Source organism: Centruroides vittatus, unplaced genomic scaffold (assembly GCF_030686945.1).
Source record: "Centruroides vittatus isolate TY-2023 unplaced genomic scaffold, ASM3068694v2 scaffold_907, whole genome shotgun sequence".
Classification (NCBI taxonomy): domain Eukaryota; kingdom Metazoa; phylum Arthropoda; class Arachnida; order Scorpiones; family Buthidae; genus Centruroides; species Centruroides vittatus.
The window spans coordinates 154,528-182,039 of record NW_027122720.1 but is presented as its reverse complement, the minus strand read 5'-3'; the positions used below and the strand labels follow the sequence as shown (position 1 = coordinate 182,039).

The window sequence follows — 27,512 nt, the reverse complement described above, 5'->3', positions numbered from 1 at the left end:
AGTTGTTTTATCATATTATTAAATATTTTTACAGATGAACTTTATGAAAAATATCAATTACCTTTTACATAACAATAATTATAAAAGCAGGACAGATGCTGCAATGGAACCTAGTGATAATTTGCAAAGATTACTATTTAAACAAATTAAAAATTTACCAATATCTACATATAAAGCAGTTGAATCAAGACAAGGACAACTAAATATGGGTGACGCAGAACCTGCACCTGAGTTAGTAGGTCGACGTGATACAGAACCTGCACCCGAATTAATAGGCAGAGGTGATGCAGAACCTGCACCTGAGTTAGTAGGTCGACATGATACAGAACCTGCACCCGAATTAATAAGTAGAGGTGATGCAGAACCTGCACCTGAGTTAGTAGGTCGACGTGATACAGAACCTGCACCTGAATTAATAAGTAGAGGTGATGCAGAACCTGCACCTGAGTTAGTAGATAGACTGATACAGAACTTCGCACGTGAAGCAGTAGGCAGAGCTGATACAACAACACTAGCTTCTGGATCACTAGGTAGAGCTGACACAACTACGACACCTGCAATGCAAGGTAGAGCTGATACAACAACACTAGCTTCTGGATCACTAGGTAGAGCTGACACAACTACGACACCTGCAATGCAAGGTAGAGCTGATACAACAACACTAGCTTCTGGATCACTAGGTAGAGCTGACACAACTACGACACCTGCAATGCAAGGTAGAGCTGATACAACAACACTAGCTTCTACAATGCACTAGGTAGAGCTGATACAACAACACTAGCTTCTGGATCACTAGGTAGAGCTGACACAACTACGACACCTGCAATGCAAGGTAGAGCTGATACAACAACACTAGCTTCTAAATCACTAGGTAGAGCTGATACAACAACACTAGCTTCTGGATCACTAGGTAGAGCTGACACAACTACGACACCTGCAATGCAAGGTAGAGCTGATACAACAACACTAGCTTCTGAATCACTAGGTAGAGCTGATACAACAACACTAGCTTCTGATCACTAGGTAGAGCTGACACAACTACGACACCTGCAATGCAAGGTAGAGCTGATACAACAACACTAGCTTCTGGATCACTAGGTAGAGCTGACACAACTACGACACCTGCAATGCAAGGTAGAGCTGATACAACAACACTAGCTTCTGGATCACTAGGTAGAGCTGACACAACTACGACACCTGCAATGCAAGGTAGAGCTGATACAACAACACTAGCTTCTGGATCACTAGGTAGAGCTGACACAACTACGACACCTGCAATGCAAGGTAGAGCTGATACAACAACAATAGCTTCTGGATCACTAGGTAGAGCTGACACAACACCTCCACCAGCAATGCAAGCGAGAGTCAATAAACTTATCGTATGATAATGATATAACTACAGTAACTGCTGTGTATAATTTGTGCTAAGGTAAAATATGTAATTTCACTTTCTTTTTAACTTAATTTAAACAAAAAGTTATGTTATTGATGATAATAGAATTAAAATAAATTCATAAATGCAGTATCTTTATTAGAACTCAACATCATTCTCTATATTTATATTTTGAATTACAGTAAACAATTATTTAAATATAATAAAAATTTTGTATTAATTTATTAATTAATTAAAATTAAATATATTGACTACTAGAATTTTTGAAAGTTAATTAATGTTTTAATAAAAATTTTATAATTATTATTTCAGGTTCCAAGACATGATAATGATTTGTCCAATTAATTACATCTGTTTACAAATTATTTTAACTAATAAAAATTTTAAATTCTTTCAAATATGTAAAATCTTGAAGTGAATAAAATATTTTTCTGCATTGCATTTTAAGTTCTTCTTTTGATTAAATTTGTTAAACAAGCAATATTAAGGCCGCCACACACGTTCAGGAAATCCTTTGAGGAAAAACTGTGCAGGCCTGGCCTTGAGGAAATTCAGAATTTCCTGTCGCCCACACACGAGGAGGAAAATCTCTCAGTTAAATTGTTTTATTGCCCTGTAAACGAAAACTCTCTCCCCGATTTTAAGTCGGTGTTGTTATTTTATTGCACTTAGAAGGGTTCGATTCGTGGAAAGAAGTGCACGTGTTCAAATCAAACTGCCACTTTGTATTCTTTCAATTTGTCGTTCGACATCGTTTTGTTTCTCCTATATAAATCTTTTTTACATTATCGCAAGTACAATTTAATCTATACACAACTCCTTTACATTTTAAAACATTAAATGATTTTTTAATAAGGTTATTTTTTCATTTACTTTTAAAATTAGCTCATTTGAAAATTCATTACATAATTAATTAGCTCTACATATTAAACCATTTCTCTACTTTACTTTGTCTTGTTGTTAAAATATTATTTCAAATGGTCGTGTTTTAATTTATTCCGATATTAGAAGAAAAAAAAAAAAAGCAAATATAAATAATTCTCAATCACATCCGATATTATTACAAATTGTAAAAATTATTATCGCAAATTAATTTTATAATTAAAGTTTAATAAATTATTTTTAATTATTAATCTTATGACAACTTAAAATAATATTTTAACAATGTTTTAATAAAACATTAAAACAGATATTAAACAGGTATAGGTATTAAAACAATAATTTTTTTTAAATGTAAAAGAAAATGATATTATAGAGTATAGAGATGTTTTGTGAAAACTAAAGAAGTGAACTGAAAAGTTTTCTAAATATTAAAATTATTTATAATTTTAATTTACTCGAGAAAGTTTTGATCTGAAAATAATTTTAACTTTTATTATTTATAACCTAAAAAATTAATTTTTCATGTTATAAATAATAAAAGTTAAAAGATTATAAAAAATAATTCTTCCAAAGATTCACGAGACATTGTTCTCACTACTCAGCGGCCTCACAACTGAACGACACGACAGCACACACGTTCAGTCGGCCTGCGCAGTCCAAAACTGTGCAGGAAAATCAAATGGTTTTTCGTTTCTACTCCGGTGGACTATACAGGCCGCCGAAACTGTACAGTTTTTACCCACACACGTTCAGGAATTCCTCAAGGTCAGGCCTGCACAGTTATTCCTCAAAGGATTTCCTGAACTTGTGTGGCGGCCTTTAGTGAAGTAAAACTGATTTACTTAAGCTGCAGGAGGGTGCTGTAAGCAATTTCTGCTTTCATAGAAACACTTCTACCACTCAGCTACTCAGCACTGTTGTTTGGTTCTTTGTATACATTGTTTAATTTGAATAAAAATTTTTAGTCAGAAATGATGCAGTATTGTTGCCAAGACTATAAAACATCAAGGCAGTCAATCAAGAAAATTTGATATTGTGTAAAAATCCAATTACTGATGCAGTAAACAACAGCAATTGAACACATGCATTCACCATTACTAATAAATCTGAAAATATTTATGTTGGTATAAATGATTACTAGTAAATTAAATTATAATGGCTTTCTTGACAAACCTACTAACTAAAAGAATAATAAACTTGAACATATGACTGTTTTAGGTTAAGAATTTTATAACACCAATGAAATTACCATGAGTTAAACCAACATTACCCTCATCATTAATCTGAAATTCTGACAGTTGAAGTCGTTTAGCCTTAGGAATGCTAAACTGCCACCCTGGGACCTGATGTAAAGTTGAAAGAAGCCATTAACTGCGTGAAGTAGGACCAATGAGAATAGCCTCAGGGTACAAGAGAACAGGTAGACAGACTATCTGCAAACAGCCCAGAAAACATGCTGTACTGATGACTTTTGTTTAGAATGCCAAATTTTAAATGAGCTCACTGTAATTTAATTGAATAAAACTGTGAATTTTGAGAGGTTCCTGCTATTATTTCATTATTATTAACCCCTTAGCTCCTTTAATTACTATTGAAGTAACTTTTGCTTTTGAAGTAACAGTGTGTTGCTGTGGCTGGACAATATGAGTCTAAATCATCTCTGGTTAGATTCTTGTAGGACTTTTGTGACATCATCGCAATGCCAGGCTGCAATTTTTAATCATATTCTTAAATTAATTCATTTAATTTAAAATACATATTTCCAATATCAAATCAGTAGTGTCTTGTTTCTGTATATCATACTTTTCACAATAACAACAGAGTTGTACTGGTCATCTATGTAACTCCATTCAGGGTCAACTGTTTGAATTAAAATCGTGTAACTTTCAATCTAGACTGGAAATTTATATATAGTTAATTGGGGCCTCTTGCCCTAAGCTACCCATATCTGGTCTTAAACTTTCATTTATCTAACACTGTACTTAATATCAAGGACAAATGGACAGAGACAGACAAGTGGGAATTTATAGGTTTACAATTTTTTCAAATTGCAATCCAATAATCAAACTTATGGAGGTTCTGAAATGAAAAAAATTGCTTCATAATTATGGTTCTTATATTCAGCAGATTAATGATTATCTTAATTTGTTAGATTTCATATTGTGTGTTTCTGATACTTTGCATTGGAAAGTTGGAAATAGAATTACTTCAAATGATAAGTTTTTAGTATCAACTAGTGGAGATGGGTTTTGTACCAGAAAGGTATCTAAATCCGAATTTTGGTTTTAATCTTATTAAAAAATTTTTCTCAGTTAAATATGATTCAGTTTTTTTTATCTTGTAGTGCCTGTATAACTATTGAAGTATACAGACTTACGGTTGGATAGGGGTGTACGAGGAACATTACAATTAGAACACACCTTACTGAATGGTTATGAACAAACTTTATAATACTAAAGATCATATACACATACAAACTCACATGAATTAACAACTTAGCCATTACTAATATGCAACAATTTGGAGGCTACTGACGCTTAATCTTAAGGATATCTAATACACGAGTACAAGCTAATATCATGATAATAATAAATTATTTACAAATATGTACACAGATGATTGATGCTGATCCACTGAAAGACATGGATTAATAACAGCCCCAACAATTCTTATAGCGGCTCTGTGTGCGACGTTCTTGTTAGGAGTCCACCTGTTCACTCTCAAGAAAATAATCTAGTATGTAGATTAAACTGGTTATGTCCCTCCTGTAGTGCTCTGCCACTAATTTGTTATATGTATATATATTTTTTTCCTTTTATTTTTTTATGTGTATCGGGATCAGCCCTGCATTGGAGCCCTAAATTGTCGTGATATCTTTTTTTGTAAAACATTTCGTTTGTCGCGTACCTCCGTCTTTGGTAACCACTCATTGGTCTGGGGTTGGTTGTGACGACATAACGTAACTGGCTAAAAGCCCCAGATGGCGGGGGTTATAAAAGGGACTGTATAACATGCACAAGTGTGATAACCGACAGCGAATGGTAAGCAAGGATTAACAAACACACTTTGTTAATTTACAAAACTATACTTTTATTCGCTACGCTACAGGGTTCTTTTACACTGGATCCCAACGTGTAGGCGGTGAAATTACAAAGCCCAGAATACATAAAACAATACTACTAATATTATAAGAGTCCTTATCTATCTTAAACCTACTTACAGACTATAAGAATGGAAGAAAAAGAGAATATAAGTACAGAAAAAGGGGAAGGTGGAAATATCCGGGATTTCTGCTCTGGGTGCTCCGTGACACTGGGCGGGGTTACTGATGCCTCCGATCATCTATTTCAGTAGGTACCTCTCGTTCACTTTGTCGATAATCCACTGTCAAATCTGTCCAATAAGATTGGCAGTTCATCAGGAAGATCTTTGTCTACTTTAACACTAGATAGCTTCTCCGTCTCGACCTCACTCGTCGAGCTCCGATTCTTATCCTATGTCGTTCCGACTTACAACCCGTGCTCCATGACCTTTCTCGTTGAGAGCCGAGATCCCTTCTGTCTTTCTTTCTTCTTTTCTTCTCCTCTCTGGTTTTTATTACTTTGTTTTTAACAATGCTGTTTTTCATCGGAGGCATCACACCCCATTAGGTAGAAAAACAATTAGATAGTAAAGTGATTAAGAAGGAAATCTTTTTTTTTGTCAACAGGAAAGGGAAAGAAACAAAAGAAATCTTAAACCTAACTTAAATTTATAAATTTATCAAATACAAAAATATACATTACTATGGCCAATGGTCACACGAGGATCTTTTTTCCTTGGGACTTCACCGTGGACAGAGGGAAAGTATGCTAGCAGAAGGATACTAAGGTGAGGAAGCTTTGACAAAGGAGGAAACGAAGTAAGGGTTGAAGGTAGCTGGACTCAGGTTTGGACAAATCCGTTTGCATCCATACGGATATTCCACCTAGAGTGTAATAACTGTTGATAAGAGATAGAAGATAAAGGGAATAACCCATACAAGTGTGTAGTGCACCTGTTCCTGTTGAAAGATTTCTTGTTCAGATCGAACAATATTCAATGAATGTGTTGGTTCTCTCAGCATGTACTCTTCATTGTTATATACTGTAAATATTACTATTAGGCTAAGTGGTTCTTTATTTTAGCAATTAATGTAGTAGTGTTTTGATTGTTGTATTTTTTTTGTCATATATATATATAAAGTTTAAGATTTCCTTCCTGGAACCTGTGTCCGAGTGATAATTCTTTGTACGACCCTTGTGTTTTCCTTACCAACTGTGAGACCAATTTTTATCAATACCATACTCACTACACTCTTTAGTATCAATTGAATCACTCAATTTCTTAACGTTCTGATGTCAATCAAGTGGATTTCAAATTCCATACTGTCGGTTCTTTGTTTTCTTCATCTTGCCTGTCTGACCCTCACCTCTCCTTCCTTACTGCTCCGGTGATCCTAAGTTCTCCCCGGTCATCTAGGTGAAAGTAGGCAAAAAAAAAAAAGGTACGCATGTGGTGTGAGCTTACCGTTACACCTTCCCGCCATTCGGGGCACTTATGACGAGCACGTGACGCTGGTTGCCCAATCACGAGTCATGTAATGCTACCAACCAGATAGTATGTGACAAACGAAATAATTTTACTTTTTACAAACAAACATGGTAACCCGACAATTCAGAAAACGCGATGCGGATTAACCGAAACCCATGTTACAATGACAGGATAACATAATAGATATATTAGTTGCGAAGTACTACAATCTTAAGAGTTTTGATTTTTGTGAGTTCCTGGACAGCCCTGAATTATTGTAAAATTTGTGAAAAGAATTTATTTTTGGTTTAGAAAAAATGAAAAAAAAATCTGTTAGCAGCATGACTCGGACTTTGTTTTAAAACACACAACACAAAGTTGTAAACAAGAGAAGGAATGTAAGTCCTAAGATCGACCATCTCCAGTTTGGCAATTGAATTTAGCTTCGATTTTGACCTCTCCTGCAATCCAGATGGGACTCTTATTACACCTAGGAATGAGGAAACAGCCACTTGGAGTGAGGAAAGCAACGAATTGGAACGTGTGATTGAGGGATAAGATTGATATAATCCCCATTCTTCAAGCACACGGTGCACAAAATACCACTCAGCACAAAGATACACAGGAAGCATCAGTTGAACACAATGTGACACAACATAATACAAAGTGTCAACAGACAGTCAGCATGCATGCTGATAGTCAAGACAAAAGTGAGATCGCTCCTCGTCCCTGAGTGTTGACAATCACCTTGAATCATGTTCAACTGACGTCATACAACATAGCAACAACAATTTAAATACTGCTCAAAGGCATCACCTTCACCATCACTACCAGCGTACGCCACTAACACCACCAACCTATCGCACCAGAATATTTTCCTGTGGTGAACAAACTTTTCGAATTTGTTTCAATAAGTGGACAAAACACATCGACCTCTGTTGTAAGAAAATTTTCCAGTTAAAATAAACGGGTTTTCGTGTAAAAGTGTCTGTTATTTGCACCTCCACTACCACCACCCACATGCGATAAACCCTAGACCAGGATTGTCCAGTCCAACCTTTTTTCATCCTAATGGGCCAAATTAAGAATTTATGTATATTCGGCAAGACACAAAGTTAATTTATATAAAATACTAGCAGATGAGCCCGGTGTCGCACGGGCAAAAAGTAACGATAGCAAAGATTAAGATTATTAGATTATAGCCCATCTTACCTGTTTTAACCTGGTGCAAGAATTAGGTCCCCTCTCTTCGGAGATTAATTAGAGAATTTTATAGATTGGTCTAAAAATATGTTCGATTTCCTGCAAAAGTGCAAAAAACTGCATTTAAAATAGTACAATAGAAGCAGAGTTATTCGGGATAATCCTTAACCCTCTCCCTCTCCTCTTCCCCATGGGGGAAATTTCAAAAAATCCCTTGTTGGTGTACATTCTCATGACATACCCTAACTGTGTACCAAATTTCAGCTTTCAACTCCTAACTGTTTGGACTCTGTGTAGTAATATTATTATTATTATCAACCCATCTTGATTATATTATAAGATTACAAAAAAATACTTAGGGTGCAGTGGGCTGCATAAAAATATTAAGTGGGCCGCAGTGTGGCTGACAGACAGATCAGTATCATTTAAAGCTAATCATTCTACAGTTGAACATTATGTAAGAAACGTCTGCATAATTTGAATTTATAACAATAAGTTCTAATAAAATATTTCATTATAGAATGATTAGCTTTAAATCTGAAGCAGATCTTAGGAAAAAAACAAAAACATTTGCCATTCTTTTAATTTCATATTACTAGATAGAACTTGTTAGATGGTGCGTTAAGTGTTAGAGAACAATCCAGTTAACTTTTTACTGATTTAAATAAAATAAATATATGGCTAATACCAACAATAAACCTTTCGGAATATTAAAATAATGGAGCAGAAACCTTGTTAATGAAGTAATTAACTGCAGTACAGTGAGAGTTCCATAGTTATCTGGTCATAGAAAAACAGATATTCCAATGATCTGAAAAAACTTTATGTGATGTCATAAGTATCCTGTGCATTTATTACTTAAAAATGATTGCTAAATAGATAAATGTATAGGATACTTATGGAATCACATAAAGCTTTTTTTTTGGATCATTGGAATATGTCTTTCTGTTGACTACATCCAACATACAATATACTACATACAACAGATAACTATTGAACTCTCACGTTCTAAAAATCTACAAGGCAAACAGTTTCTTACCTTTTTAATAAAGAGATTTATTCTGGAAGACTCAAGTACCGATGTCCATTGTTCATTTGGATACAGCAGGAGAGTGTTGGGGTTACTTTTAGATTATTGCAAGTAATATAGTGATGTTTAGAGATTTTTTTAGATATTGTCCTTTAACTCTTTAAACACATAGTCGGCCTAAATCGGCTTAATCCATTCAAGACGAAGTCGGCTAAACGAAGAGTTGTTTTACTGGTTTTGTTTTACAAATTGTTTACGTTTTGTGTACTCCCTTCGCTCAGTTGAGTTCATTTTCATTTAAGGGTGATATCGAATGTCAGTTGATCATGTTTGTAAAATCTGTGTTGTTTTGTATTTACTGTATATTTTTTTATATAGATTAAATATTATTGTATTGTTGAATGAATTGTTATTTACACTTTTTTCTGACTTCTTTTCACTTATTATTTTTATATTAATCTTATTTTTTAATATATTATTTATCGCTATAATGCAAATTACTTTATATTGTTATGTTATATTCGTTTTCGCATATATTTTAATATTTTTTACGATATTTTAAAATTATTTATGAAACGTTTTTATTCAAAGTTATCATATTTAACAAAAGGATTTTTTAATTTTTAAAAATAATAATGTCTTATGTAAATTTACTATTAAGTAATCAAAAAAAGCAAATTTTCAATAATAAATATTATTTATTAATTATGTTTTATTTATACGTATAATATATAAACTTTAGCAATTTACAAGTTTGTATTTAAAATGCAATATAAATATTTGTTTTAAAAGATTAATTAATACCCAAAAAAAAAAAAAAAATACAGTAGTATATAACATAATTTAAATTGTTGTATTCATATTTTCTTCATGATAAGGTCCAAAACAGTTTGCACATAAGCAAACGTTACAAAAAGTGCATTCTAATGTACTTTCTACATATCTGTTTGACTCTATTCTTTTGTTATGACATCGGCACTGCATACAAGTTCTTTTTCTTCCGACTATTTTCATCTTTTTATGCAGTCCTGCATTTTTCTCATTGATTGGAGCCGGAATATCGCTTGCTCTCCCTCGTATTTTTCTACTAGAAAAATTCTTGATAGTTAGTCTATAAGATTTAATCTAAATTGGAGTGACGTTAAAAACTGTTTATTCACTGAATTGTTAGTTAATTTAAATAAAACATAACTGTTTTGTACGGCAGTATCCAGGTTAAACCAAAATAAATAGAACCACCATTTGACAGATTTTCTTGCTATTGAATAATATTTCCGATTTTGATCAGCTAAGTCCACACCTCCCATATTTTTATTATAATTTGAAAATATTAGTGGACATTGAACCTCATTGACTGTTGCTCCTGTTCGTCTTTTGGTGTTCACTATCATCATTTTTTCGTTTGTTGATGCTATATTGATTTGTTTTTTGTCGTGCCAAGTCGAACATGGCAAATTTCTTTTTTCTACACACTGCTGAACAATGATATCATGTTCGTTTGTTTTCAAAGTTTTCAGACCAGACGGTAGATACTTTCTATTTACTAATATTGTACCACATGCATAATTTTTTTTTCCTTTAGTAAATCAAGCAACAGTGGTATGCTGGCAAAAAATCAGTCAAAATACACGTGATGATATTGGTTATGGAAAACTTTTATTAAATTCATAACATCATCATATGCGAGCCACATTTTACTTCTAGGGATTTTATTCTTTTTTCCACAATATTCTATTTTCCACAAATTGTACACAATAACCGTTATTCGATTCGCATAGCATCCACATTTTTAGGCCATGTTTTGCTGGTTTTAGAGGCATATATTGCACAATTCCAACATGACCTTTATATTTTAGTAATGACTCATCAATTGATATATGGCAGAAAGGAGTCATACAAACTTGACAGTTTTTTTTTCAACATGGACATGAATAGTTCTACTTTCTGCACTAAATAATATCAGGTCAGTCCATAAGTCCACTCCCATTTTTATGACCTTGAGAAAAATCTTGTTTTGCTGTTAAAAATGTCAGTCTAATGTGATAATTTTTACACTGAAGTGTTAAATTGGATCTCATTCATATAATACTGTTCAGAATTGTGAACATTTCAGTTGTTTATTTTCGTTAAAATGGAAGTAACCTACCAATACAAAAGACATGTTTTATACTTTTTATTTTTAAGTGGTGAGAATGCTACAAATGCAGCCAAAAAAATAAATACTGTACATAATCAAATTGTAATTAGTGCAAGGACTGCGCAGAAGTGGTTTGAAAGATTTAGAAACAATGATTTTAGTGTGGAGGATAAGGCTCGTACTGGAAGACCCGTTGACTTTGACGATGATGCTCTCTCTGCACTAGTTGAAGCAGAACCATCTTTAACAGTTGATGAAATTGTGGAACGTTTAAATTCATCCCACAGATCTGTTCATAGACACCTACAACAAATCGAAAAGGTTTCAAAGCTAGGAAAATGGATACCACACGAACTGTCAATAGCTAAATGACAACAACGTGTAAACATTTGCACGTCTCTTTTATCCCGTTATCCCGTTGCAGCATAACAATGCCAGACCACACGCTGCAAAAATAACTGTACAGAAACTTGAAAGCTACAACTGGGAAATTTTACCTCATCCACCATATTTGCCAGATATTGCTCCCAGTGATTATCATCTTTTTCGCAGTTTGCAGAATTTTTTAAAAGGGAAACTTTTGAGGATGAGAACAATGTAAAAAAGGCTATTTCTGAATATTTTGATTCAAAACCGAAATCATTTTACAAAGACGGGATTAAAAAGCTACCATCAAGATGGCAAGAAATTGTACAAAATAGTGGTAAATACATTATAGAATGAAATAAAATTTAATTAAAATTTTTTGCTGCTTTTTTTGTAGATAAAAGTACGCATGAACTTATGGACTGACCTGATAGTTAGGATCGTTCCGACTAAATTCCTCTTCTCTATTCGATAAATGTAAATACTTTATTATCCAACAGAAACGATCACGTGTCATTATCCTTTTTATCATATTATTTCCAAGTCCAGGATGACTAGACCACTACATATACATAGCATGTAACTTATTTATCACCATTAAAAATATAATTGAAATAAATGCCCATATTTCAGATATATTTGCGATAGGTATCCACAATTTATCATAATATCCTGTAGTTCGGGCAACATATACTGCGTATTTGTTTGTATTTTCCTTTATAATCTCTAACATTTCATCAGTGACAAATAATTTAAAATACAAAGAACACGGTTGAGTCTGGTGAAAGATCATGATTTGGACCAGAATTAGCTCTAAATTTATGCGTAACAAATTTCGAATTGTCTACTTGTGTCGTCCAAGTCAGTTTAGTGAAATCAACCAATGTACAATCTGATTCCGATTGCAAATCTAGATCATCTTCGTTGGATGTACTTGATTCCATCATATCTTCATTTTCAAATAATAAATCACCATCGCTATCATTTACACCACCAATTTCCTCATCCGTATCACTTTCATATATAATTTTCTCAATAGCTTCATCATTTTCATATATTCGACGACTCATATTGGAATTAATATCAAATATATAAATATAATAACAATAAAACATAAAAGCACAGAGCAGAGAATCGCCACACAACAGAATATCCAGCTCACTAGGAAACAAAGACCTATGGTTGAAAATGACACCTGATACTCTCTAAAGTCAATAAAATCATAAATAAATTCTTGATATATAGTAGATACATGGAATAGTTTGCTATTTCTAGAAGACTAGTTACTAATATATAATTTATTTTATATGTAAAGCAAAGAATGAGCGTTTCTCATTATATAAAAAGGATAACATATTTAAAATCATCTTAATTTTTTAAAAAATTGACAAAAATAGCAATAAAATATCATAAAACTTCACAAGTGGCAAACCCCCTGATAATATATTTGAACTGATCCACAACTGGGGAGAAACAAAACAAAAGGTCACTACTCAGGTATATCCTTAGGGTAAAAACTATTCAGTCTACAAATACGTAGTAAAAACAAAAATCTTAGTGCTTAAAGAGTTAAGCAGAAACAGTGTAATCAAAGCTGAAACTGTCTTTGATAGACTTGATAAAATAAAGTGCATTGTTACTGTTTTTGATCTTATCCTTGTGTGATTTTAGTATTTGTATTACCACAAAATACCTCTCCAAACACGTTAAAAAAAATCTTATGATGCTGGCTAAGAGTTTTCCAATGATAATGTAATGTTCGTAAGGTAACACAATTGAAGAGGTTTGCTTGGGAATAGAGAAAGCTTTAGTATACAAGTTAATTAAGTTAATGATGACTTTATTGGGAAAAATGTGTTCTAACTTAATTTCTATTGTTAGCTATTCTGTGTAGTTCAATATTTCTGTCTGCTAACAGAAAAGAATACACAAAGATCCATTAAACAAATGCTTTGAATATCTTGTAGGACATGAATATCATGTGCTTCTCCATCCTAGAATATAATTCTGGATATTTAATGGCCACAGGTATATCCTATGATGGAGAAGCTCTTGCTTTACTAACTCAGATTTAATCATTTTTCATGTATTTTGGATTAAATCTTGATTTTCTTGAATATTATATAAGATGTTTTTTCTATTTGAGTAAATTTGTCACTGAGTACGTCAAAGTCTATAGAATTTATTACATGTAAATCCACTCAAAAGATAAAAATTAAATGTATTTTTTATATTCATACAACCAGTTAAATCTGCAGAGAAATACACACAAGCCTAGGATAGATATAGCCAATCAGTAATAAAAGGGATGAAGTGTTTTGTGTAAGGAGAATTGTAAAGAGGCCCAATTGCCATTGGAACCCTATGTAGGAGGTACTAGCTGTTCGTCCTACACAGAGGTGAAAGGTTAACCTAAGAATGTGCTAGTCGGCAAGAAAAAATAAAGACTTACCAAAAAAGATTTGATGTTAAAATGCTTACAGTTTGTACAATTGTGAATTCTCTTTCTTTTATCCTCTTCATTTCTAATTCTTAGAATATTAGTCACTCCATTTCTATACCTGCTGTTATTGTCTCTATTACTGTCTCTAGATCGTTAAGTGTTACCAGATGGTAATCAATGTTCCTCAAGACTCAGGAGGGAAATGGATGAAAGTCTCAATGCTCCTGATCAAAAGAAAATAAATTAAATTATTAATTACTACAGCCAAAAACAAAAAACAACATAGATTTAAAGAAATGAAAAATTTTAAAAATTAATATTTATCGCACTAAAGCCGAACCAACTACCAGATGTCGGGCTTAAGGAAGGATAATATCGAATAATTAATTATAAAGTAATTTATATGATCACTATGTATTATATCTTAATTATTAATAGTTCTGGAAGTAAAGTTTGAATGGTGGTATAGGTAACATAACTGGCAACTACATCAGCATGGTATGCAAAAGTTGTGGGTTCAACACCGAATGATAAGCGAAGTTATAGCCCGATTATTTAGGTGATCATTTGGCGATGTTTCTATAAGAAATTAGTGTCGGAAAATTTTTTAAAATGTATAACAAAACCGAATAACTTTATAAAATTACCAAGTAACAGGTTAAAAGAAAAACATTAAAGGCTGTCTCATAATGATCTGATGAACCCCACACAAATGGATCTTTTATACCTTAGTGTTGAGTGACTTTTCCCATGCAAAATATTATGGATTATAAATATTGCATATAATTATGGAACAAATATGTAATTAATAATTAATTGTATTTTAATAACTAATTAAAACTTTTATAAGATATAAAACTAAAAAACTTAAATCAGTGTTTTCAGCTTAAATAAAAGCTCATTTAGAACATATCAACCACGCTAATCAGAAACTACCTGTGTGATATCAAGAAGTCAAGGAGCTTAGCATCTAAATTAATATAAACATCTGCCATTACAATCATTCAATGTTTACGCACTAATAACATTACATTCCAGAGTAAGTAATCATAGCACTCATCAATAATCAATCATAAGTGAAAAACAAGCTTGGAAGATCCTAATACAATTATCACTGCTGCTCATTTGCCTTTTAATGCCCATTCAAATAATCTCACTGTAATCCAGGCAGATGCATTGCCCACTTTAGGAACCATTGTAACTAGCTTTTAACTTAAAAGTATATTCATAACTTTATTCACTAAAATTTATTAAAATAAATTAATGTTAGTGTTAAGATATTGCAATTCTTCAGATATGCCATCAACATGTTACCTATTTGGTGTCACAATGTATTTTTTAAATATACATGGTAGGATCCAAAGTTTGCAGACTTGGCCTATAGTTCCTTGCCTTGAATAGTTTAAAATACTAATGCACAACCACCTACAAACTAATTTTCTTGGATGAAAATACACTTTTTCAAGCACTCATATAGCTTCTGGAAGCATACTGAGAGTCATCTTTTGCAACCAATAAATCAATTATGTGTAACCACCCTGTAACTGGTTTATTGATGTTTTTATCTCATTTGTGATTCAAAATGACAATCTCAGGCCATTTTATGACAGATGGATGCCCTCAAACATTACATATTTGGATGTAAAATGTGGCATTTTGGTGAATCCATTTATTTGTAAATGGTCTGAGATTGTTTTGACTTCATTTTGAGTAATCAAAGGAGGTAAAAGCAGCATCATAGAAAGCATTATGGGTGGTTGCAGATGGGCTTACAGAAACTGTACAAGACTCTTTTGAAGGCTGTTGTGCATTGGTGTTTTAAACTATTCACCACGTTCCCAAACTTTTGTATTCTACTATATATAACTAAATTTCTGAGAACAAAGAATGGAAAATATAAATTTAAAAGTTTAATTTTTTTCTTTACATACCTTAATTCAAACGGTTCACTAATATTAACAATCCATAAAGAAATCATCAGCATTATCCCTGTGCGAATGCCTCTCTAATTACTGAATTTGTTGTTGCTTCCTGAATAAATAATTTGATCTTTTTAATAAATAATCTTTTTATTTTTTCTCTGAAAGACATTAACAGATAGTAATTAGTAGCATTTTAAAAACTTTAACAAGGACATTAAATATTTTCTGAAATAGCTAAATAAATAATGGATCCAACTCTTAAATTCTAATATACAAACTTCCATGAATTAAATTGCATTATTGGAGCTGAAATGTAAAGAAATACAAATTGTCAAATACTCTTCTGCCTTACATGTTATTTTGATGAGAAAAATGCACAAATGAAAAGCAATCATCTTTAAATACAATGTAAATATGCAGAGAATTATTTCATTATTTGTATTTTTCTTCATTACTGACATTGTACAGTACATAATCTTTATTCTGTACATACATATATTAGGGATAATATATGGGAGCCTCAATAAGGTTCTAGAAGAGCCACATGAAGTTTGTGAGCTGCAGCTTGGGCACTGTGGCTGTATTATATTGACCTAAATACAGCTATCAGATTGTTTTCATGATTTCCACTTATTAATATAGAAAATGTCTGCAAGAGAAAATTAAAATTTTGTGCAGAGATTGAATACACAAAACACAGTGGCATGCTATCCATGGAACCTGTGGAAGCACCGCTTCCCTTGTATTTTCTAAAATGTAAGTACATATTGTGTGATTATTTTCATATTATAACATACTTTGAATTAATTAAAATTAATACTTTATTATGATTGTATTATGTATCTTATTACAAATTTCTACATTACACATGAAAAAAAAAAGATAAGATTGCTATTGTATATTTGAATATAAAGTCATATATGCATATTTCCAAAGGAAGTGCTGTATTGTCGAATAAGGGAAAGCTTCCACGGCAAAAATATTTAAATGGCGTAAAGAGCCAGATTACAGGCATTCGTGCATACGCGTTACAGAACACCAACCTCATGCAGTTTAGCTGGTGAATGCTACGTACCAAAATATTGTATAATGTTTCCAATGATTCTATCCAGGGCCGGCACAGCTTCCCTATCATCATATGTCACCTCACGCCACTGTTTAAACACTAAAAATACATTGAAGAAACTGAATTTATTAGAGGCTATAGCTCTAATGAAAAGTCATCTCTGTAAAGGAAGACTGTTTGTTCTCATGATTTTAAGTGAAGATGATAAAAAGAAAAATTTAGTCTCTTTAATGTATTTTGAATGTGTAAAATACCATCAGATATTTCAGATTCTCATTTTAGAACAGAACATTTAAGAAAAATGTATTTAGTTTAAGATATCCCATGCTTTGGAACTTAGCCTCAAAGTTTATTTTTACTGTTTTCTGGTTTGAAAAAGTAAAATTAGAATGACACTTATCAGGAAGAAATAATAGTTAAAAGAAGTCATTTACCATTAAAATATTCAACACAAATATATCCAAAGCCAACATAAAATCCTGAAAAAATTTTCTAATTACAGCAGTTTATTGTTTTACTCTTTTTGTCCAGTGGGAACTAACAGAGCCCTTTTTCAAGCATTTCACAGGCTTGAAAAAGGCTGTTAAAAAACCAGCTGGTCTTTTCTTCTATAATCTGTTAATACTGTCTATTTTCCAGGCTCCGCGTCGTCGAGACGAACAATAAGGGCTTTGACCGACACTCCGCACGTCGTCATATGCTTCGGTGCTCACTATTGTTCACACATCAGTGTCCGGATGGGCAAGTCCTCACAACTCCTAAAACTATATAACATCAAGTATGCAAGAACAGTCCCCAGTGGACTACTTGAAGCAGCAGTCTCGTGGGCTAAATAGTTAAACACGATAGTCTTAGCGGAGTGACGCAACTCACAATCTTGCGCAACCTAATTTTGGGGGGCTGTATCTCACGAAGGGTTGCTTGTAAAGGTATGGTTTGTTTGACTTTTTTGCTCCTATGGGTATGCTCTGCAGCTCTGATAGATCCCAACCAGGTCATTTGAGCTTGAATTGAGTCAATGTCAAAGTTTTAGAGGGCTGTGGGACTTGCTGAGATGCAAATGATAACAAACACTGAAGCATGGGGAATAGGCAGTAGTAGTGGTTCACTGTTTGGTTCCAATGACTTTTTTGCTCGTACAGGGAGTCTACAATTCTGCAGGGGTGCAAAATCCCTCAATCAGAACTCGCATCTTACCGGTGCAGCCTATTGCTCTGGAGTACCCGAGATCGAAAACCCCAGGAATTTTTCGTGGGTGGTCCCCGTCCGGATATATCGACCCTCGTGCCTCACCACCTAACGAATTTGGACCTAGACAAACCCATAATGAGCTTGCTCAAAAGGCCCTGTTAGTTCCCACAGGGATAAAAGAGCAAAAAGAAAAGAAATTCCCGTTATGAAAAGAGCCACGTGGCTCTTTTCATAAGCTGATCGTAGCCACAAAATAAAAAAAAAGACTTACTTTTAATAGTGTTTTTTCAGATCTCAAAAGAAAAGTTCTACGTGCGCTCGAGACCAACTTTGAAGAGCATCGTTGACTTTTACGTAATAAGACAATAATTTAAACAAAGAGTAATAAACAATGGCCGCCATATTTTCATATCACGCGCTTCCACGCCGCATCGCCCTCTTGCGGTAGTAAAATTAATAAACATCACAAATAAAATAACCACAGCCTATTGTTGTGGTACAAACCCACTACCAATCAACCGGTCGTGGGTTCGAACCTAACCAACAGGACGGCACGTGAGGCTTTTTCCGGGTTTTCTAACGTGTATAACATTTAAACGCATAATTGCTATGAGGTGAAGGGCCATTTACAAGTGTTACAAATATTTAACTGTCTTAATAAAAGAGTTGACATATTTATCTTTAAAACAAGGATCCTTGAAAAGTTTTAATGAATAAGAGCTTTGAAAGGTCCGATAAGGCATTTATGATATACACCAGCGGTTCCCAACGTTTTTTCACTCGCTATAAAGTCGTAGAGTTTATATATTATCTGTTATTATACTTAATAAACTTACCCATTAAAGACAGGGCATAAACGAAAATAATATAATTTGTATTCATTTGTGTTTCTCCTGTCATGCACTACCACATCCATTTATCCGATTGCCATGAAACTTCGGGAAGTTGTTTAATACACTCCCACGAAGGTTTCTGGCACATGTGAAGACCACCATTTCCCCTCCTTCAAAAATATATTTATATATGGATTAAGGCTTTTATGTCCAACAGATGGCGCTAACTTCCGACGACCTAAGTTTGCTTTTCTGTGAGGCATTCTGCTTTTCTGTGAGAATGGACTAAAGCAGATCATTTTCTATCTATCTATATAAATAAAATATAACGTTCGTTTGTTCCTACCGATTCCTTTGAAATTTTGACACAACGTTGCATTCGAATACGCACGTGTTTTTATATAATATACATGTCGAAATTCCCCCCAGTGGGGGAAAGGGACAGGATTATGGCTTACTGTGAAGAACTCGGCTTCTATTTATACTATTTTGCATGCGTTTTTTGCGGTTTAATAGGTTACGTCAACAGAATATACACTAAAAAGGGATTTTTCGATATTCCCCAGCGGGGAAAGGGACAGGATTAAGGCTTACTGTGAAGAACTCGACTTCTATTTATTCTATTTTACATGCGGTTTTTTGCGTTTTTAATTGCGTTTTAATAGGTTACGTCAACAGAATATACACTAAAAAGGGATTTTTCGATATTCCCCAGCGGGGAAAGGGACAGGATTAAGGCTTACTGTGAAGAACTCGGCTTCTATTTATTCTATTTTACATGCGGTTTTTTGCGTTTTTAATTGCGTTTTAATAGGTTACGTCAACAGAATATACACTAAAAAGGGATTTTTCGATATTCCCCAGCGGGGAAAGGGACAGGATTAAGGCTTACTGTGAAGAACTCGGCTTCTATTTATTCTATTTTACATGCGGTTTTTTTGCGTTTTTAATTGCGTTTTAATAGGTTACGTCAACAGAATATACACTAAAAGGGATTTTTCGATATTCCCCAGCGGGAAAGGGACAGGATTAAGGCTTACTGTGAAGAACTCGGCCTTCTATTTATTCTATTTTACATGCGGTTTTTTGCGTTTTTAATTGCGTTTTAATAGGTTACGTCAACAGAATATACACTAAAAAGGGATTTTTCGATATTCCCAGCGGGGAAAGGACAAGATTAAGGCTTACTGTGAAGAACTCGGCTTCTATTTATACTATTTTGCATGCGGTTTTTTGCGTTTTAATAGGGTTCGTCAAGAGAATGTACACTAAGAAGGGATTTTTTGAAATTCCTTCCTGCGAGAGAAGTGTTATACATTTATAATAGATACAGCGGTTGAGCCCAACGTTTTTTCACTCGCTGTAAGGTCGTAGAGTTTATATATTATCTGTTATTATACTTAATAAACTTACCCATTAAAGACAGGGCATAAACGAAAATAATATAATTTGTATTCATTTGTGTTTCTCCTGTGTTCTTCACAGTTGCGGGGTCTTTTTTTATGTACTGTACATTTGTTAGGTAGGAAACATGTGTCAAATCGTCACGGATAAAGATAAATAATTATGTTAATCCTCTTTAATCTCTTTATAAATTACAAAACAAGTGTATATATTTAATAACTTTAACGAGGAATTAAGTATTGTTTCTCAAACACAATGCAGTGCAACTTAACGATCACTTGGCTTCCTTTCGTCTTTATTCTAGTTGATCAAAACAACATTCATGCAATTATAATTGTGTTGTTAAATTAATGCAATATCACTAAGCGAGAAGTAAAGCGTGATGGACAGACAATAAATATATATATATATTTTTGGTTACACATTATATAGAAGAGTTTATGTAAAAAATTATGCCAAGTACTCAGGGTGGTACGTTTTATTATAGGGCTATAAACAGGTTTAGGTCTTATAATAAGCAAAATTTTAATTTTATAATTTTACAGGTGTTTTAAGCAAATTATCCTATATATATAGGGGATAATTATGAGTTTTAAGTGATTAAATTCGAAATTTTCAGAGAAAAATGAAGTTTCTTTTGATTTTCTTGCTTGCTGTTTACTTTAAAAGTAAGTTTTAACGTACTTAAGATTAATTTAACATTAATTTATATAATAATTATCGAGCATTGTTTCTTTTCTATTTATTTTTCTAAGATGTAGAGATGTTCTTCATCCGCAGCGCAGAAGAAAACGGAACAGAAACTGTAAGAAACCCAATAAAAAGTTTTAAAAATATAAAAGGAATAGCCTATTTTAAGATTTTATAAATATATTTTATAGGACGTGGAAAATAATGTGAATATAATATTTTTAATATTTCGCTTTAATTCCACTGATGAAGACAATATGACTTCTATTAATGCTAACCAATCGACTATTGCCGAAAGAATACTATTCAATGACACATTTTCCATCGATAAGTATGTTTAAATAATACATTTTTAAATATAAATATATAAAATTAAAAAAAAATAAACGTCATTAATTAAGATTTTACATATTATAAGATTATCTTTATAATTTTTTGATGCTTTTTATCATTTCGCTACTTCTATTATTGTCTATTATTATCAATAATATCGTATAAATAGTTATAGTTCAGTTCATAACACCATGGATAGTGTTATATATCTATGTTTACATGCATATATTTATCAACAGACAAATGTAATGCTTAATTAACAATAGGCAGTGATAATTTTAGCCTCGTTTTTCTTATCATTAGACTAGAACAATTGTTAGGCTAATAATTGACAATTGTCAATTATTAGCCTGGCAATTATCCTTATCATTAGACTATTCTGGCAATCATCCTTATATTAACCTGGCAATTATCCTTATCATTAACTATTCTGGCAATCATCCTTATATTAGCCTGGCAATTATCCTGATCATTAGACAATCCTGGCAATTATTCTTATCTTTATATTAACCTTATCATTAGACTAGAACAATTGCCAGGCTAATAATTGACAATTGTCAATTATTAGCCTGGCAATTATCCTTATCATTAACTATTCTGGCAATCATCCTTATATTAGCCTGGCAATTATCCTGATCATACAATTGCCGGGTTAATAATTGACAATTGTCAATTATTAGCCCGGCAATTGTTCTAGTCTAATGATAAGGAAAATGCTCTCACACTTGTTCCAGCCTAATTATAAGAAATACCTGGCTGAAATTATCGCTCACACTTCTAGAAATGTTTTATATACAGCATCACCCCCCCTTGTATACACACTATCACTTATACATAAAATGCTATATTCGTAAACTTCCCTTATTGTTTATTTACGAATTTATATGACTTATTTATTGTTTTTTACTCGGAAATATTATATTATATATTATACAACGTGTTTATTTATTCTTACTTTCAAATATTTTTCAGAATTTTGGATCTCCCCGTTGATCTCTGAATCCTTGGAGATGTTAATGAATTAATGACTGTACTTTTATGATATATCTAAATAAATATGAATGAATTGCAGTGTTGTTATATGCTTTACCTCGCAACATTTTACAATAAATTAGAAAATGTAGAATAAATATACGAAAACAATACAAAAGTACAATTGACATTGAATTGACTATATACAAAGTTATGGTCTGTACCGGAAGTCACGCGTGTTTTTAAATATACTTATTAAAGGTTATATTAGTGAACTTTTAAAGTTATTTTTGTGCTCTCGCATATAATTTCTATACGTAAGGCACACATCAATACGAAAATGTGTTCAAATTTAACCTAATTATTGAAAATGAAGTGTGTCACCTACTGTACATATGTAAATACGCTTGTTTACTGTACAGATAATTATTATAGTATTTTATTTTTACTATAAAATCTCAATAAATTTAAATTATAAATGCCTTATATATATATATATTTTACATTTTACGTGTTTATTAATATTCGAAGAAATATATTGTGTCTGTCTGTGTGTCTACCCATTTCTTACTCATTTATATATTTTTATAAGTGCTGAACGAAGTGTAGAGGCAACAGCACTTGTATAACAGATGCAGACATAAGTATGCATGAATAATATAAAATATTATTGTAGATTATTAGATTGTAAAATATAAAAATATTGTTTCCTGTTAGAAACCGAACAACTCCTCTACTTTATATAATAATTATAACTATATTAAGTATAATTATTATATATAGGCCTGTAAGAAAGTGTGGTTGGAATAGTGTAATTGTAAACAGACACACAGACAGACAGCACATATTGTTTTAACCTCTAAACCCTTTAAACAATATCGACCAAATGTTTTATAGTTATTCATTTGTAAAATACGCAAAATATAGGTTATTATGAAACCTGGTCACAACAGCCTTTCATCCCCTTTGCACTTAAATAACCAGATATTATATATGGTTTTAATTATAATTATTATCTGTATTCGTCCGTGCAACACGGTATATTTGCTACTATTTTAGAAAAACTTCTTCTATAATTTAAAAAATATATTTAAAACTAAAATATTTAACGTTTATAATTATTACGTGGTTGGTTAAACGTTTCGTTAAGTATACGTGTGTCTTTATTACAAGCGAGTTTTATGTTAAACCATAAAACGTCGTGTAATTTTAAATAACATAAAATTCGTTAATTAGTTATAATTACTTTATAAAATTCCCATTTAAATCCTATTATTTTTATCGTAAAGAAAGAATATTTTAATTATTTCTCAATTAATTTCTCATTATTAACTCATAAAACACTCACTGATTGTGTTTGATTTTTATAAATTATATAATACTTAATGAGATTTATATAATAAAATTACTGTTTTATATTTTTCTACATTAATTACTGTAAAAAACTGAGCAATAATTAATATAAACAGGATCACGGAGAGGAGGAAACAAGGGATTTTTCCCTAAAAACTTCTTAGGGAAAATTTATGATAGTTTGTGCTTCCTACTCCATAAAATAATTAATATGATCTTTATTAAACTCTTTAAGGCTACTAAACGAACATTTTACGTGTTAATTTATATTAAAAATAATTATTCAAGGGCTTTCACGCCCCTCACAAGCTCACGACTTCCCTGAAAACAGATCATATAACTCTCACCTTAATTTTTTTATGTGTATAAAAGAAAGAGATTTTATAAACTTCTATAATATTTTATTTTAAAAATGACGGCTGCTGTAAACACTACTAAACGAGTCACATGACAGAATTAGAGCAAAACTTGGTCACCAGACGCCAAAGTTGACAGGCAATTGACAATTGTAAACGCCTTCCCAATTGCAAGAGCAGGTGTTGAACACAATAAAAGAATGTCCATTTCGATAATTAATCGAGTAGTCATCGAACAGAGCAAAGGATGAACATGAATACCTCATTAGTTTTCCTGCTAGTTCTCGCCATCAGCGGTAAATTCGGCATATACTAAAGCCTATAATTTATATAATTTAAATAGTAATTTACGTGTGCACTTTTGTATATTTCAGTGATCTGCGAAGGGAGAAGTACAGAGGATACACCCGATAAAGTAATTAAGGCAGAATTGATTTTAATTGATTTATTAATTAATATTGTAGTTACACTTAACTGTAATTAAACAGGTCAGGAGCCCTGGTCTTGGAAGAGAAGAAGCATCTTTAGAAGTCGGACAAGATGCAAACGTTAGGATAACAATTGGTCAACTGACCACCCTGTGTGTTAAACTATAATATATATATATATTTATTTATTTATTTATTTCTAGCTCGCATCCTCGGCTGAAAAAAAGTCTGTCAAAAACGAACGTGTCAAGGGTGTACGTGTATACTGTATTTTTCTTTTGTACATTATTTCTGTACGTAAACTTAACGTGTACAGTTTTGTTAATTTATAGATGCTACATGAGTTGGAAAAGAAAATAAAACCTAACAGGAAAGACGTAAGAGAAAATGCCGAAGAAAGCGTAAGTGTATCGAAAAATAATTAATTGTTAAATTTTAATTGTTCGACATTAACACCACTACGTTGATAGGTCATGCCCTCAAAACACCAGATGAAACAAAGGCTACGTAAGCAGAAGGAACAGATGCACTCCGCAGATACAGAGAAATATGGAAGAAAGGTTATTTTATTTTAAACATATTAAAGCAGGGTGGCCCAAAATTTCGATAATATGCTAATTTATATTATTATTTCTTTATTTTTCATTTTTTAATTTATAGGTTGTACATGATGCCGATGAGAAACTTCTCGCTGTTCATAATCGAAAGAGAAGTCAGAAAAAGGATTCCGAAGAAGTAAAGGTATGATCGTTTCTAGAAAGTAGAAGAGATCTTTATTGTTTTATCATCATTTTCTATGCGTCAATTATAACTGTATAATTTGCAGGCTATACGTGAATTGGAGGAAAAAATGAGAGCTTTACATGCAGAAGGAAGATCTGATGATGACGATGCAAGTGTATTTAAAATAATCATCCATTTCTATTTCCTTTTCCAACGTGTCAGACCTCTCCACTTCTTCCTATTGTTTCTTAATTAATACCTCTCCAGTTTACTGCTAGTCCTTCAAATCCTTCCTCGTCTGATCCCTCCATCTTTTCCCTCTCAGATTAGAAAATAATTAAATGTTAACTGTATAACATTTAGTTAACACGTAAAACACTACGTATAGAATTTTCTAAAACTAATTTTACGTGTATATTTAATTATACTGATTCTTAATTAACAGGCGAAGGAATTACACAAGCAATTAGTTGCACTCAGAAAGAAGATATTGAGAGATAGCATCAAAGACGTAAGTGATTCTCCATTACGCTCTCGAAATATTTTAGTTCAATTAGTTAAAATGGCGTTTTAATTTAATAATTAGGATACAGTCAACAAGAATAATGAAAAAATGAAAAAATTGCTCGAAGAACGTAAGGCAAGACGATCCAATATCGAAAGTCGTCAAGCTGTAAGTATATTAATCCAATGCTTAGTATTGGAAGCAAAACCTCTTAACAACGACCACTGGCAAAAACAAAGAAATGTCCGTTGTTCGCAGGTTGTTCTATATACACTTCTGAACTAAAGAAAGTTCCTGAAAAAGTGGCTGGCCGTTGTTAAAAGGTGGCTGTTATTGGAGATTTTACTGTATATTTTCTTCTAAAATAACTTAATCTCTAAGACATTAATTAAGTTTTTGTAACTTTAATGATGAATTTTATATGAATTTAATTAAAAAATTTCATTAAAATAATATCTCTAATGATAATTAGCAGTTTTCTATTGGTAACCAAGCAAAGAAAGGAAAACATGTAGGACAAATGAAAAAACCTAACCGTAATCAAATAAATTCTCCAAATCAAGTGAAGCCAGTACGTTTATATAATAATTAACATTAAAATTATTCATTTTAAGTAATTAAATCATGTTTAAAACATTAATGTATTCATTCGTTTACTTTCTAGATCATGGCAAACCTTGGTTAAGAAACCATACCGTCGATATAGTTCAATAAGGATCAGGATTCTCCTGGCTCATGCTTTCGGTTCTTCAATAAAATTTCTTTTAAATAATGTAATTTATGCAAATTATTGTGTAAATTACATTAATAATATTATAGTTTAAATTAAAACAGCAACTGTAATTAATTATAGTTCTGAATAAAGTCTCTGGTATAAATGACTCATTGATGTTGTTATTGTATAAGTGAACTTGTTTTGTTCCTAAGCTATAACATATAACAGGCCCTTTACCTCCACTAAATAATGATACATATAAAACTGTGAGGCCCTAAACTATAGACCCATAACACATGGTCTCAAGTTACATGACGGTTTAGTTAAGAGTGAATCAGGCTTGACTTTGAAAATGAATTAAATTTTAATCACATATGGCTTTATTATATAATGTAAATAAATAAACATATATATACGATCGAACCTCCTATAACGGCAACCTCTAAATGACGTCCATTTTTTCAGAAAAGGCATATATTTATTTTTGAAAGGCATACAAAGTAACCTGTAAACAACGGCCACTTGCGAACAACAATAGGGAAAGTCGTTTCATTCGGAAGAATTTGTCCCGTTTAAGCAGGTTTCCGTTCCAAACAGGTTTTGCTGTATAATAATAATTTAAATTTTATTATTTAAAACTGCGAAAGAAGAATAATTGCATTTCTTACTTGTTTTAAAGTAAAATTTTCACTTTATACTGTGAAATAACACAAACCACTGTGTAATTTCCTACATTTAGTTCAATATTAGAGTTAGTATAATATTAGGTTATGTGTTAAATTAAAGCCGTTGTCTGCAAGGTCTAACTCACAACGAGAACTGGCCAGATAGTTGTTTGTTACGTTACGCCAACCTAACACTTGTGCGATCTGCCTAGGGGGATGCCTTGTTCGATTTGTAATCAACAGATGGCGACACTCTATTAAGCTCTCACTCCATTATTTATAACAGTGCACACTTACATCACTGCTGTATTAAGTGCACAATGTCCTAAACAATGGAGTGAATGTATTAAA

General features: G+C 32.3%; 1 protein-coding gene and 1 long non-coding RNA gene across 4 annotated transcripts in view; one reads left to right on the top strand and one right to left on the bottom strand.

The window, feature by feature from the left end:
- LOC136990345 (uncharacterized) overlaps positions 1–18,601 on the bottom strand; it is a 52,309-nt gene extending 33,708 nt beyond the window's left edge. Inside the window, exons 1-3 of the long non-coding RNA XR_010883043.1 lie at positions 18,456–18,601; positions 15,937–16,085; positions 14,015–14,226 (exon numbers count right to left, since the gene is read on the bottom strand). This is a non-coding gene — a long non-coding RNA (uncharacterized lncRNA). The remainder of the gene's footprint in view (positions 1–14,014; positions 14,227–15,936; positions 16,086–18,455) is intronic.
- A 5,631-nt stretch (positions 18,602–24,232) lies between these two features.
- On the top strand, positions 24,233–26,662 carry LOC136990341 (uncharacterized). Of its 3 annotated transcripts, none has more exons than XM_067288732.1 (12): positions 24,233–24,421; positions 24,500–24,540; positions 24,614–24,673; positions 24,757–24,807; positions 24,886–24,954; positions 25,024–25,113; positions 25,214–25,294; positions 25,380–25,445; positions 25,722–25,787; positions 25,863–25,949; positions 26,254–26,352; positions 26,446–26,662. In XM_067288732.1, exons 1-12 carry the CDS (start codon positions 24,373–24,375, stop codon positions 26,464–26,466), a joined length of 780 nt encoding a protein of 259 aa, XP_067144833.1. In that variant the 5' UTR covers positions 24,233–24,372; the 3' UTR covers positions 26,467–26,662. The 3 variants fall into 3 exon arrangements, with proteins under 3 accessions (XP_067144833.1, XP_067144832.1, XP_067144834.1); XM_067288731.1 differs by having other exon boundaries at positions 24,234–24,421; positions 25,380–25,451; positions 25,728–25,787; XM_067288733.1 differs by having other exon boundaries at positions 24,244–24,421; positions 25,380–25,451; positions 25,728–25,787; positions 26,257–26,352.
- The last annotated feature ends 850 nt before the right edge of the window (positions 26,663–27,512 follow it).

Excerpts from the sequence above, each read along its gene's own strand:
- LOC136990341 (XM_067288732.1), top strand. The coding sequence starts at position 24,373 with ATGAACATGAATACCTCATTAGTTTTCCTGCTAGTTCTCGCCATCAGC. Across the intron at positions 24,422-24,499 it reads GCTAGTTCTCGCCATCAGCG|TGATCTGCGAAGGGAGAAGT; the intron begins GTAAATTCGGCA and ends TGTATATTTCAG. Across the intron at positions 26,353-26,445 it reads CTCCAAATCAAGTGAAGCCA|ATCATGGCAAACCTTGGTTA; the intron begins GTACGTTTATAT and ends TTTACTTTCTAG.